The sequence below is a fragment of the Girardinichthys multiradiatus genome, chromosome 24 (genome assembly GCF_021462225.1).
Source record: "Girardinichthys multiradiatus isolate DD_20200921_A chromosome 24, DD_fGirMul_XY1, whole genome shotgun sequence".
In the NCBI taxonomy this organism is placed as follows: Eukaryota; Metazoa; Chordata; class Actinopteri; order Cyprinodontiformes; family Goodeidae; genus Girardinichthys; species Girardinichthys multiradiatus.
The window spans coordinates 11,378,535-11,390,904 of record NC_061816.1 but is presented as its reverse complement, the minus strand read 5'-3'; the positions used below and the strand labels follow the sequence as shown (position 1 = coordinate 11,390,904).

The 12,370-nt window shown below is 41.0% G+C and overlaps 1 protein-coding gene and 1 long non-coding RNA gene across 4 annotated transcripts in view; one reads left to right on the top strand and one right to left on the bottom strand.

Annotated features, from left to right (window-relative positions):
* Positions 1 to 12,370, bottom strand: part of LOC124861753 — a 92,758-nt gene that overhangs the window by 18,381 nt on the left and 62,007 nt on the right. The window lies entirely within an intron of this gene.
* Positions 1 to 12,370, top strand: part of pard3ba (par-3 family cell polarity regulator beta a) — a 178,517-nt gene that overhangs the window by 148,718 nt on the left and 17,429 nt on the right. For both annotated transcript variants that reach the window (XM_047355690.1, XM_047355689.1), the window contains one exon: positions 10,930 to 11,006. In XM_047355690.1, coding sequence (XP_047211646.1) covers positions 10,930 to 11,006 — 77 coding nt within the window. The remainder of the gene's footprint in view (positions 1 to 10,929; positions 11,007 to 12,370) is intronic.

Here is a 12,370-nt window from a genome sequence, read left to right as displayed (position 1 = left end):
ACACACACACACACACACAGAGTTGATGAAAAGGGCTTCAAACCACAGCTCTGACCAAACTGAAGCTGCTTTCAAAGTTCATTTCACTGCATGAGGCTGCAGCCAAATCATTTTTTTTTTTTTTTTTTTTTAGAGGAAACCCCTCAATTCACCAATTACACAAAATGTAGTCTTCTGATTCTAGGCCCCAGATTGCTTTCGTACAGTTGAACAGTCTCTCCTGCACTTTCTCCACTTGGCCCAGCTCAAAACCTGAGCCCTGTTCTGATTAAAGACTCCCAGTCCCTATACTGCTATTCTGGTCTATAAAATTGCACAGGAAAGCCACAAGTTAGTGTTTAGATCATGCTCCCCAGAATAACCCAGAAAGCTACTGTGTGATCAGCTACTGGAAAATGTTGGTGGGGATGATAATTATGAAGTGAAAGTCTTGCTGCAGAGATTATCCCTTCACATTAGGTATTTATTCTGGTATTCAGACTTCATTTAATTCTTTTTCATTCAGGTGAGATAATTCCTCATTCTGCATTGCAAATGTAATTGCGTCTTGCACCAATACCTTGAAACATTCCTGGGTTAAGGCATTATCTGGAAATGATTGCTCATGAATATTCTCTAAACAAATTGATTTATTCTAAAAAGCAAGTGAAATTGCCTCATACCATTTGGGTACTGTTTGCCCATCAAACGCCTTTAAAAACCCATGCCAGCGTGCCAGGTTTCATCTTTGAGAGAAAACAGGAGCTTTTGTCAGCTGGAAATACGTCAATTGATTCAATTCATGACTCCTTCCACAGCAGAATAAAGAGACAAAATATGCCATGAAATGTCCCAAAGCACTCATGCAGTTCTATCTTTTCCTTTTGTAAACCTACATGCTCAATTATAAATGGACAAAAGCATCAATACTTCAGAGTAAATCGATAAAATTACAGACAAAGGCAATGAAGACTGGTTTTAGTCTTATTTAATGCATTTTCCAACCATCCATCCAATGTCGTCTTCTTATCTGAAATTGGGCCACAAAGGGAACGGCTCCTAAAGGAAAACCTGGATATCCTTCATCCCAGAGACATCCTGCTTATTCTAGATGATCCCAAGGTTTTCTCGAGCCAGAAAGGACATGTAGTCCTTCAAACAAGTTCTCAGTCTACCACAGGCTGTCCTTCCAGTGAGATGAGCCTGGAGGAGCAGCAACTCTACTGCAATCTTTATCTCAGGACCATAGGTGAGGGTTGGAAAGTAGCCTTGTTTTTAGGCTCAGACTGGAGCATCACCCACATTACTGCAAACAAGGCCTTAAATCCCTCGACACATTTTTTTTTGCTCAATCCTACCAAAACCCCTCAACAAGATACTCCTCCAGTGGAGACGCAGGCTGACTTCCATCCTTGGAGGTAGAGATCCATCTTTTCACGTTGAGAACGTGAGACTAACAGGAGTTGATCCTAAATATGGCAAATCGATCCAGTGCATGCCAAAAGCTATGGCTTCAAGATACAGACAGAACCACAAGATATCAGAAAAGGCAATGACCCTGAGGTCGCCCAGACCCCGTTGAACCATGAACACCACAATCAGACTCAGAGACCAGGGGCATCCCTGGGTCCCACCAGCATAGGGATCAAGCTTGGTACCAGAAGTTTTCAGGTGTATATTATATATTAGCTTTTTAGACCAAACTATTTCTTTTCCAACCAGAAACACCAAACCCAAACTCGCGATCAGAAGCAGGCTCATAGCAGATTCATGTTAATAGGTCAAAATATCACTTCCATATTATTTATCCTGCAAGTCCCTGCTTTTGCTGTTGTTTTGCTCTTTGCTGGTTGTTATTTTTTGATGGAAAGTTTCATTGAGGCTTTAGCTAAGCTCGCTCCTGTTAGACAAAGACCAGCATGAACATCGCAGCTTTACGTTTCTACCAACCGATATTAATAGTTTTCCCACACACAGACATCACCTTCTTCCCTCTCCACTTTTTGCAAAGTCACAATGAGGGATTCCAACCACGGACTCCTCCTCTCTGTCCTTGCATCTCCAGCTCAGCCCAGAGGCTTTGTATTCTCCTCCCTTGTTTTAAGTCACTTCATTCTGATGCTGTGCAACACCCAGTTGATCTCCCTCCCCCCCTCCACTCTTCTCCATCTGGGCCAACAATGGCCTTTAAGGACTTATTTGGTGTCTGTCTTTATTCCCACAGCTTGTCTCCGGCCTACAGGCAAACTGCAGAGTGTGATCTTTCTGCAAGTTGATATAAATCTCCCCATTCACCTCCTTAGTCCTGCTTGTTCTCTCCTCAGATTTCGCTTTGCTCTGCTACATATGAATGTATGTGAAGGTTGCACTTCCATCTTTCAACCCCATCAGTTTGGTATGCCTCAAAGTTTTCCACATATTTTTACGACATCCGAATGTAAAGGAACAGAAGCCTTTTCTCATCAACTCTTTGAACTTCTATTTAACATTTAAAAATACTAATGTAACTCCTGTCTGACCATTTTTCATAGCAGAAAATCCAAATGTTGCCTTTGATATTTCCTCAAACTGATGCTTAAATTGGGTGGCTGGAACAATAAACAGGCGTCTTCATCACAAAGGAGGAAAGCAATTGTTAGACAAATCTGGGATTTTCTCATCTGGCTGTGCTTTATAAAGAAAAGCTCTGCCAGCAGTAAGCTTTGAGGCAAAGAAAACCTCATGGGCCAAAAGGCCTGTGGCCTGGCAAACATCTGCAAGTGGAGCATCCTGCAAAAGGAAGATCCATTGTTCCAAGCCAGAAGGAGCTGAAGAGAGTTGTCCTTGAGGTAGAGATTATGCTCTGCAGTCCATAACTTGAGAACATGTTTGAGGTTTTATCTAAGAAAACTTTGTAGATTTTAAAATCACTGCAACCAAACCGAAGTGGCTTGTATTCAACCACCTTGAACTTTCACATTTTAATCATAAACTGTAACGTATTTGATTTGGATTGTATGTGTTAAAAACACACAAAGTAGTGCATTAATTTCAGTGTAAATTCATCTGTTCTGGTTTCAGACAGTTGTTATAGAACATTTCAGAATAAACAGTATCATTAAGACCAGGGAACACACCAGACAGGTCAGGGACAATGTTTTCTACATGGAAGCTGGTCAGAGTTGATGGGTAGATGTACCTAGATACTGGGAATAAACCCTGTTAGAGGCTGCCAAGAGATTTGAGACGGGGGCAAAGGTTCCCCTTCCACTGAGTCAGCGACCCTAAACATAAAGCCTTCTGTTTGTTAGTTTGTTTTTCCTTCCTCTTGACAATTATCTTCTACTTTGTGTTGGTCTACTATGTTAAATCCCAGTAAAGGACACTGAGGTTTAGTGGTTGTAAGAGGGGGCAACGTGAGAAACTTCATCAGTTACTAATACTTTTTCAAGGCAGTAAAAACGAGACTGAAAAACAGGCAGAAAATATTTTATATTTGTATGAATGAATTGACCTGCTGTAGCTCAGAGTTACTAAAGCTGGACTTGCATCAAAGTATCTGTGGGTCAAACCGATCAAGCTAAAGATATTCTGGGAGCTTGAGGGTAGTGGATCCACTATATTAGACTGCTGGTGGTGATGACCCACACATATTCAAATCTGTGACTGAAATGAGGAGACGACCGCCTGTTTAGCCTTATGATGCTCTCTCAGAGCAAAAACAAGGAGGATTTGACAGCTCTGGAGGGCAAGCATCTGTCTAGCAGAATATCTCTGTGAGCTGAAGTTTAAAGCACACACAACCATTAAATCACGCTTTTGTTAAGAATAAACTGAAACTCCTTCAGTGTCTCGTTCACACGCAACATGACAAACCTACTAGGGCTCCAACAACAAGAAGGAAGTGTGGAACAAGCCGTGCACATGCAGCTACATGCTCTCGCAGGCGTTTTGGGATGTTATTACAGCAAACAGTAGGGAGGCAAACAGATCTACAGAGAAAGACAGGAACAGGCAGACAAACCCAGCAAATAAACAGCACCCCATGGCCACTGCCATGGCCACACACTCACACATGCAGATTCATGAGACCCGGGCATGCTCCCTGTTGGAATGACTAAGGTTGTATCATAAGCTGCAAACAATCAGAGTAACCCCATGAGAGCACAGATGTTTTATCCGCTCAGGGTTCAGACTGGATAGAGAGATAAATAGCTCAGTTCAAGGATGTTATTTCAAATGGTTGCTTAAATAAATCAAATGTTTTCTTTGGCTGCACAGCAACGGTCTTCCCTGTTTGTTTGTCCACTCTCAAACAATGTGATCAACTCTTCCACGGGGGAAAAAAAAACAACATTTTCTCCTAAACAGCTTTGACCAGAAATAAACTATTTCAGACACAGAGAGCAGAGTTTATGGAGCCATTAATGAGAGTTTACATTTCTCCATTTCAATACTTGCATGTAGAGAATAAACCCCAATACACACATGGACACACAGCTCGCCAGATTCTGAGCCCAACTACTATAAAATGTGAAAATCTTTCTTGAGGTCAGGAGTTTAGACCTAAACAAACACTAACGATGAGGACAATTACCAGCAGATTGGCCCATTACCAAAATAGACTGCATTCCGCTCACAGGGTGTGTAACCCTCGCTCCCCTTGTGTGTGTGGATGTGTGTTTGTTTACCATCCGCTGTTAACGAGCTCTGAGTGAGCTGGGTCCAGGTGTGGGAGTGTTTAGTGCACACTGGAGGGCAAGTAAGCCTCCTGTTTGAGATACACACTTACAGTCTCCTAATTCCACATAATCTTGTATGCCAACATGCTAGACTTGACTAACATGAGAGCGACACTTTGACCTTTTGGAGGAAAACTTGATTTTTAGTCGGTTTCTGTGGCAACAAGCTACCTCACTAGAACATAAATCGTTTATAACCCAGCTTTTTTTGGGTGTTAAGAAGAGCAAGACAATACAAAACTAGGAAAGCATAATCACCTCTTCAACAGCACAATAACTGCTGTTGAAGAGGTGATTATTATTATCAATGCAGCAAATTCTGACACAGTTGACAAAACTATTTAGGTAAACAGCTTTAGGCTGAAACAACTAATCGGATTAATCAATTATTGAAATAAGCGTTAAGTAATTTAGCAACTAATAATCGTTACTGGAGTAAATAGACTCTAAAACATAACATTTGCTGAAAGAATAACCCATTCAGAGCAGAAATTAGGCCAAAACTGTACAAAAAATATGTACATTTTGCATTTAAGATGAAAAACCCTTTTTCCAGAACAGTGGCACAGTTGCATCTTCACATGGTTTAAACTGTAAACAATTATCCTATTAAGCACCTTTTGCTACACAATTATTAATTAAAATTGTCAACAGATTAATCAATTAGAAAAATAATTGTTAGTTGCAGCTCTAAAACAGATTACAACATATTGAACCTGTCGCAAATGCTTTAAGTTGGTTCTCAACTGGGTCGGCTTGAACACTGACTGTCCAATGTGCCGGAGGTCTGTAAAGGAGCTCCTCTGGGCTTTTGTAATAGATATCGTTATGGTTACTGCCTTCTGTGTTCTGACTGTTCAAAAAGAGATTTTAGTCTCAAGACATTTTTACCTGGATAAATGAAGGATAAAATAGTGGAAAAAAAAATCTTCCTATGAAGATGGCACAGTATTGGATTTGTCTGACATTTTTAGGTTTAAATTCAGTTAAAAATCCAACTAGTTTGTAACAAAGTGTTTGCTTTTCTACGTTTCAAACAGTGGCAGTAGTATTTAGCATAACTGTGGCCTACAAGTTCTTGTGTTGTTTTCCCACCCTGTGCACAAGCCAAATATTTAAACTCCTGTTAGTTTTCCCATCTGTGCCAGCTCACTTCTATTCTTCTTGGTTTGTTTCATCTTCTCACATGATGATGAAGGGTCTCCAAAATCCCTTCCCAGCAATCTTTAGGGAGGGGGGTGGATTGACATCGGATGGCTTGCGCCTCATGGTGCCAGACGGATGCGTGGGGTGTGTGCTGAGGTTGCCAATAGGAGGCGGGCATGGGGGGTGCCAGGCGGAGGCTCCACACTGGGATACATGCTTAATTAGCATCCAAGATGGATGGAGCGAGGAGGAAAGGCATGGATGGATAGATGGCAGTACAGGAGGCTAATTATGCCATTTGAGCAGAAACGACAGTTAAACGCCTTAGCATCTCAGTCGGAGAGTAAAAAGCTCTGTTCAGGCATTGTTTCAAAGCATTTGGACTCTCATCCGCAGCTTATTGTATATACGAGCGTATCAAATTTACGGCACAGCCAAAAGGGCTCCAAGAAATTCATTTCCTGAACCCTGGCAATACTTTCTGATGAATGAGACAGCTGTGCCGGCAAAGCTGGGACCTTTAGCACGTGTCATCTGGTCCTTTCGAGCCCGAGCTTTTTCTAATTTGAAAAAATGGAAAAGTGACATTCTGCTCATTCACACTCGAACACATGCCAAGCATTCTGTCAGAGAGCTGGCAGCTGGTGAACTGCAGTACATCCAGTGACTCGACACAATCATGCAGTTGAGAAGAGGGAGATCGCTCTTGAATTTGAGCTCAGTTTCTTTCCCATGATAAGAAGCTATTAAAATCTGCTGATTGTGAGAAATTCATGCAGACAGATGTGGTGAACTCAAAGTGTTTTACCATATGACGCTGATGAGAAATAGGAAATTCTCCATCATCTGTGTGTTTTCGCTCTCTGTTAACCACGGTCTGCAGAAGACATTAACTTTTCCACTAGTAAACTAACACCTGATGTCATCAGGTTCAGGATGAGGACATGAACTCACTTTCTGCATATGAAGTGCAGTTAACCTTTCTCAGTCTCTGCTCTCCATGACCATCTCCTCAGATCTCTCTCCTGCTGGATTTTCTATCCAACCAGGATGAATTTCACGTTGCCATTTTACCAGTTGCCATGGAGAGAATGAGGCTTGTTTTGTGTGTTTGCCTGTATGTGTCCTGGTGAACCAAAGCAGCATTTTCAAGGCACACGATTTGCCACTGAACCTGACTAATTTAGGGGAAATGGGCTTCTGCTTGAAAACCATCTAAATGACAGACATGCATAATTTGTCTGAGTGTGTGTGTGTGCGTGTGAACATCAATAAGGAGATCAACCAGACCTATGGCTGCAGGCTATTATGGTAATACAATCAATGGACAAAGAATTTCAATCATTCTATCCAAACCTACATTTCCTCCTGTCCTCATCAATCTGTTGGTATAACCTCTTACTCAGCGACATGATGCGTAGAAGATTTATTGCGCTGCATCATGCAATACATAAAGAAACACATAAAAGGTCTTCCACCTGAGTCCCTACTTCTTGCTGGGAGTAATGCCTCTTTTATGCATCTCTTTGCATAATGGCCCCCATGTCGCTCACACAGACTCCTATCCAAAGAGGGAGTGTTCCACTCCTAACATCATGCTAAAACTGCACACTACCATAATGCTGTTGTAAACACACAGCACACACACACAAGCACAGAGCCTCTTTGGTGCACAGAGCAGCACCTCTGATGTGCTCTTACTTCCTGGCTCTCATTCAGACACATTAGAGCTGCCTACATTACACAGACATCCTAATGATATCTGGTAATGTGGCACTGCTGCATTGACATGCACAATGAGTTTAAACCGAGCGCAAGAGGAAAATGGTGCTATCATCTGGTCCCTAATGGTGTCATTTGGATTTATTGTAGTTTGTGTGGTATTAAATCCTGGGATTTAGGTATATATCGGCATTGACCTCGGTATCACCCTATGTCGGTCATGGTTGGAGTACAACTGAACCAATATTAAAAGCCAATGTTTATTTCCATCTTGTTCCTGTTTGTGTGTTTCAGGAGGGGGCGTGGGAGGAAGCTGGCCATGTGGTATTTGGTCATGTGACAGAAATGCAGGGCAGGATTGTGGGTGTTTAACTGAAGCAGAGAGGCAATGACAGCGAGGGGGTCATTTTTTACAGTGTGAAAATATCGGTAAATATCAGTTATCAGGCCATTATAGCAATAATTTATGTCAGACATTTTCAGTAAATACTGTTATGTAGATGGTTTTCTTACTACCAGATCTATCTCTGTCCTTCTGCCTCTCCTCTTTACCTCCAGCAGTGGCTCACCCTCAAGTATTTAAAATGTTATCACAGTACTTTTTGGTATTCATTGCAATTAGGATAAGTGACTAGGGGTGTAGAGATTTTACAAGATTAAATCACCACAATATTTATCATCAAAGGCCAATCTAGGTGTCATCATAACTTTGTCCAATAAAGTGTAAGCCATTCTGAGCATAGCATATGAAGGTCGGTGCTTTGACATAATAATCTGTTGTTTCGAAGCTTGAGGCTCTTATTTTGAAGGAAGAGAAAAGTACTAGTCAAATTGCCTTGTCATATCATCAGAGTTGGTTAAGACTTATCAGACAAACCAGCTGGGAACACACTGCTTCAATAAGCACTGGCTGAGACTTCAATTAGTTGTAAAAAAGGAAGTAGTTGAGAAAACCTTTCACTACTTTTAAAAGGCTTATGTGGTGCATTTTGGGTACTTGGTGGAAAACAGAAACAGTGACAGACAAGTTGCAAATGATTGGTAAGCAGTTAACCGATAGGTGCCAAGTAGGGTTGCATGACTAAATATCTATTACAATTAACCCACTTCTTCCTGACTCTTTGCTTTCATTTTCCTTCATCACCATGTCCCCAACACTCTGTCTAATCTGGCATCATGACCACTAAATCTATACGTCAGGTACCCATACCTGATGAAAGGCGGTAAGTCGGCCCGACAGGCCAATTATATGCATAGCACTTGAAATATATATCCTATCGAATATTGCCTCCTGCACTCCTTTGCAACTACAACAACGTACATACCGATATTGTCATGCCGATTGCTAAACAATATAATGTGCAGCCGGAGCGCTAATGAGGTACCATCTGCCTCAGAAATTCCTGCCAGTAAATAGATGGAATATTTACTGTTTCTAAGATATTTGGGCTGCAGTTGATCATTTTTTGTTATGATTTCTAGTTTGAAATCTAAGACTGTGTGTTCATTCTAAACTAGATAATTGTTGGTTATGAAACGTGTTTCCTTTTGTTAGTGTTTTTTAATGGCTCTGTTGGTTCAGAGAAATATGAAAACTGCAGTATTCTGCACTAGATGCAAATGCTTTTGACTTTTAAAGCCTTGATTATTTGAAAAAATTGTACTTTTAGTTTTCCCAGAACATTGTTAGCTCATCTTTTCCTTTTTGAAAGATTGATTGTGTACTGGTGGTTTAGAGTGACTGAATGTTTGGTTTTCATTGGCTGTAAGCCGTGGGTATCGCAATTAACTGAAACAAAGGCTTATATCCCTCATACTGAATCTGTATAATATAAAACTGTAACGTTTTTATTGTATTTATTCAAGTTCCCGCTAGTTTACCTGGATGCACCTGTACTTTCTTCTCATGATTGATTATGTTGTTCTGCAGAATTATTGTAATAATCTCATGAACTCCCACCACTGTTATTTTTTAGCTTTATCTCTTCACTAATTCTTTGCTGGGTTGAAACAAACATGTTGATTAGGAAACTATATTTTATGACTTTGTTGTTTTTAGTCTAGATTCAAAAAGCTTTTATGTTCTGAACCAATTCTCAGAGATTTACAGCGTATCAGGGGATGGCAGGACCAGATGATGTTCCTAAGAAGGGTACAATGGTTTATGTCTGTATGATTGAGTTTGGAAAGCTAGGGCCAGGCCCCAAGGTCCACTCATGCTTCAGGCACCACTAGTGGCCCAAATTTAATTCAGACAGTGATGGATACTAAGTGGAGGTCAATGAGCGCTACAATGACATCTGCCCTCTGTGGCTGATCAAACACCAGATGTGCTGCAACGGTGTAACCATCTGCAAGGGGTTTCATGGTGCATGTTGGTGAACCTTCAAGGAAGGGGGTTGCAGTGGTTTAGGCAAGATACATACATCAAGGCTGTAAATTATTTATACCCCTGGCTGATATAGATTTTAATTTTTCTTTTATTTAACTCAACATTTTATTTGATTGACAACAGTCATTTCATTAATGATAATATAATGAAAAGAGGTATATCAGAGTATTTATAACTTTAAAAATAAATGAAAAAGTTTATTATAAATGCTTTATGTGTCCTTCTAGTGGTATCTATGACCTTTAGTAATAAACTCCCAAGTCTTCAAGTTTGGGAGACCTCTTTCCCATCACCCTAATCTTTGGTTCCCTCCAGAGATTCTGTTATAGGGGTTTCCAAAGTTGGGATGCCTTTAAATACCTCTTCAGACATTTAAAATGAATAAAAAAAGCTGATTATGATGTAGCGTATGTATACTGTAAATGTTATTGAGTCAGAATTGAATCCCTGCTCCTAGGTTCAAGTCAAGACTGTGGCTGGGCCACTCCAAAACGTTAATATTACTGCACGTCAGAAGAAACTTGTTGTAAATAATTTTGAGCCTAGCTGTCGGTGGTGGCAAACTGAGTGAGATCCAGCCTTTTCTCCTTTATGTGGGTCTGTAAAATAACATGACGGCGACAATAAAACACAAACATGTTCTTCACAGGAGTTCCTGCACGGTGCCACGTGGGATGTTGCATTTCATGGATTTTGATTATCTTGATTCTGTTTATGCTTACAAATCTCCAGGCTATCCATGAAACGATGCATGATCTAAATATTTTATATGAATGAATTCACTGGACTACTGAAACATTACTGAGGTTAAACATGCAGCCTAAGGACATAAGCTGTTGGAATCCATTAATACAATTTTTGTTTCTCTGCCTAAACCACTTCCAGAGAGGCAGTTATGGGTTCAGGGCCTTTGATTGTTCAGTGTTGGAACAAGAGATCTTACATATCCTGCCCTGTGTTTTCTCTTAGACTGCACCCAGAGGAGCTGATTCCCAGCAAAGGCAACGGTACGAAGATTCAGATCTGGATTACAATTCACAACCCAGGTGAGATCAACGTATTTATTTTTTTTATTCCTGTACGTCGCACCATTTCCTGTCTTTGTGCCTTTGTGTGTGCCCACACACACACACACAAGCACACAAGTAGTGTAGACTAATCCTCTTTGGAGCTTATAATTAAATCTGGAGTGTTTGCCTTGGGAGTGTCTACTCATCCCAGGAATAGGACTGATCAGCTCTCCAGAGAGCAGGGTGCAGGCAGGAGGGTCTCTCTCATAGGCATGTACTGTCCCTCTGTTTAACCGTCATCTTGTAAAAATTATATGGCAAACACGCATCTGTCCAAGCTCAACAACACATATTCATGTAAGTGTGTGTACATGCACCAGCCGAGCAAACGGCACCGTTACGGCTCGACTGCAAAGTGGAGCGGCGTGGTGCGAGGAAAGTGAGAGCAGGAGACTGAGGGGAAGAGGGGGGACACCGGGATGCAGAGGAAGAGACTGAGGGGAAGAGAGAGAACAGTTATTTCACGGGTTATTGCCCCTCCTGATATGACAGGCACCAGGGAGCACAGACATCAGCCCTGGTTCGGGGGGAAACGGAGAAGCAATGAGGAGGAAGCAGCAGAAGGACAGAGGAAACTGTTTAGCCCCAAGTGTGGAGATTTGGATAAACTTTTAACTCCTCAAAACAAACCCAGGCTCCTTTTAGGATTGTAATACAAGATTTCTGTAGAAATAATAGGCTTTTCTTGTCAGAATTTCTGTTCAAATCACTAAACCTATTGTTGCATTTTTAACTGTTTCTCAGACAATTTATGCAATTTATAGCTCCTCATTGTGAGCTCCGGAAAATCGTGCATGGCATTTATTTCTCTGTTTCTGAAATTATTTCCACATCATTAAAAAGTAATCACTGGCTGAATTAGAAATGGAAACATTACATTTTAAATTTCGAGTGTCATCTCTAGAATATTATTAATAATGGCAGCCATCAAGTCGTCTGCCTACATGATTAGATTTTCAGACAACAATTGGGTTCTTGTCCTTTTTTAAGCAGCTTTAGCCTGAACTGAACAATTGACATGCTTCAGCGCATCTTCTTGTTTCTAATGTTTCTGTAAAGATAAATTACAACTCCTCGGTCGCCTCGAACACTTCCGACTGTCATGAGCGTAAACACAAACTGAACAGAGGATTGGATACAAATATGTTCTGGGAATGGGTTTTCTTTTCTTTTTTTTTCCATAGCGAAAGGGAAAAACATTGGAGAAAAAGAGAGCAGACACAGCAGAGAATTGAATGCATTTTTCAAAGTGGGCCTGAACTTTGTGCGAAATCCCCCCGAGGGCCGCCATTATTGAAAGCCATTTCCTCTCCAAACGAGTGCGGCTCCACCATTGGCCT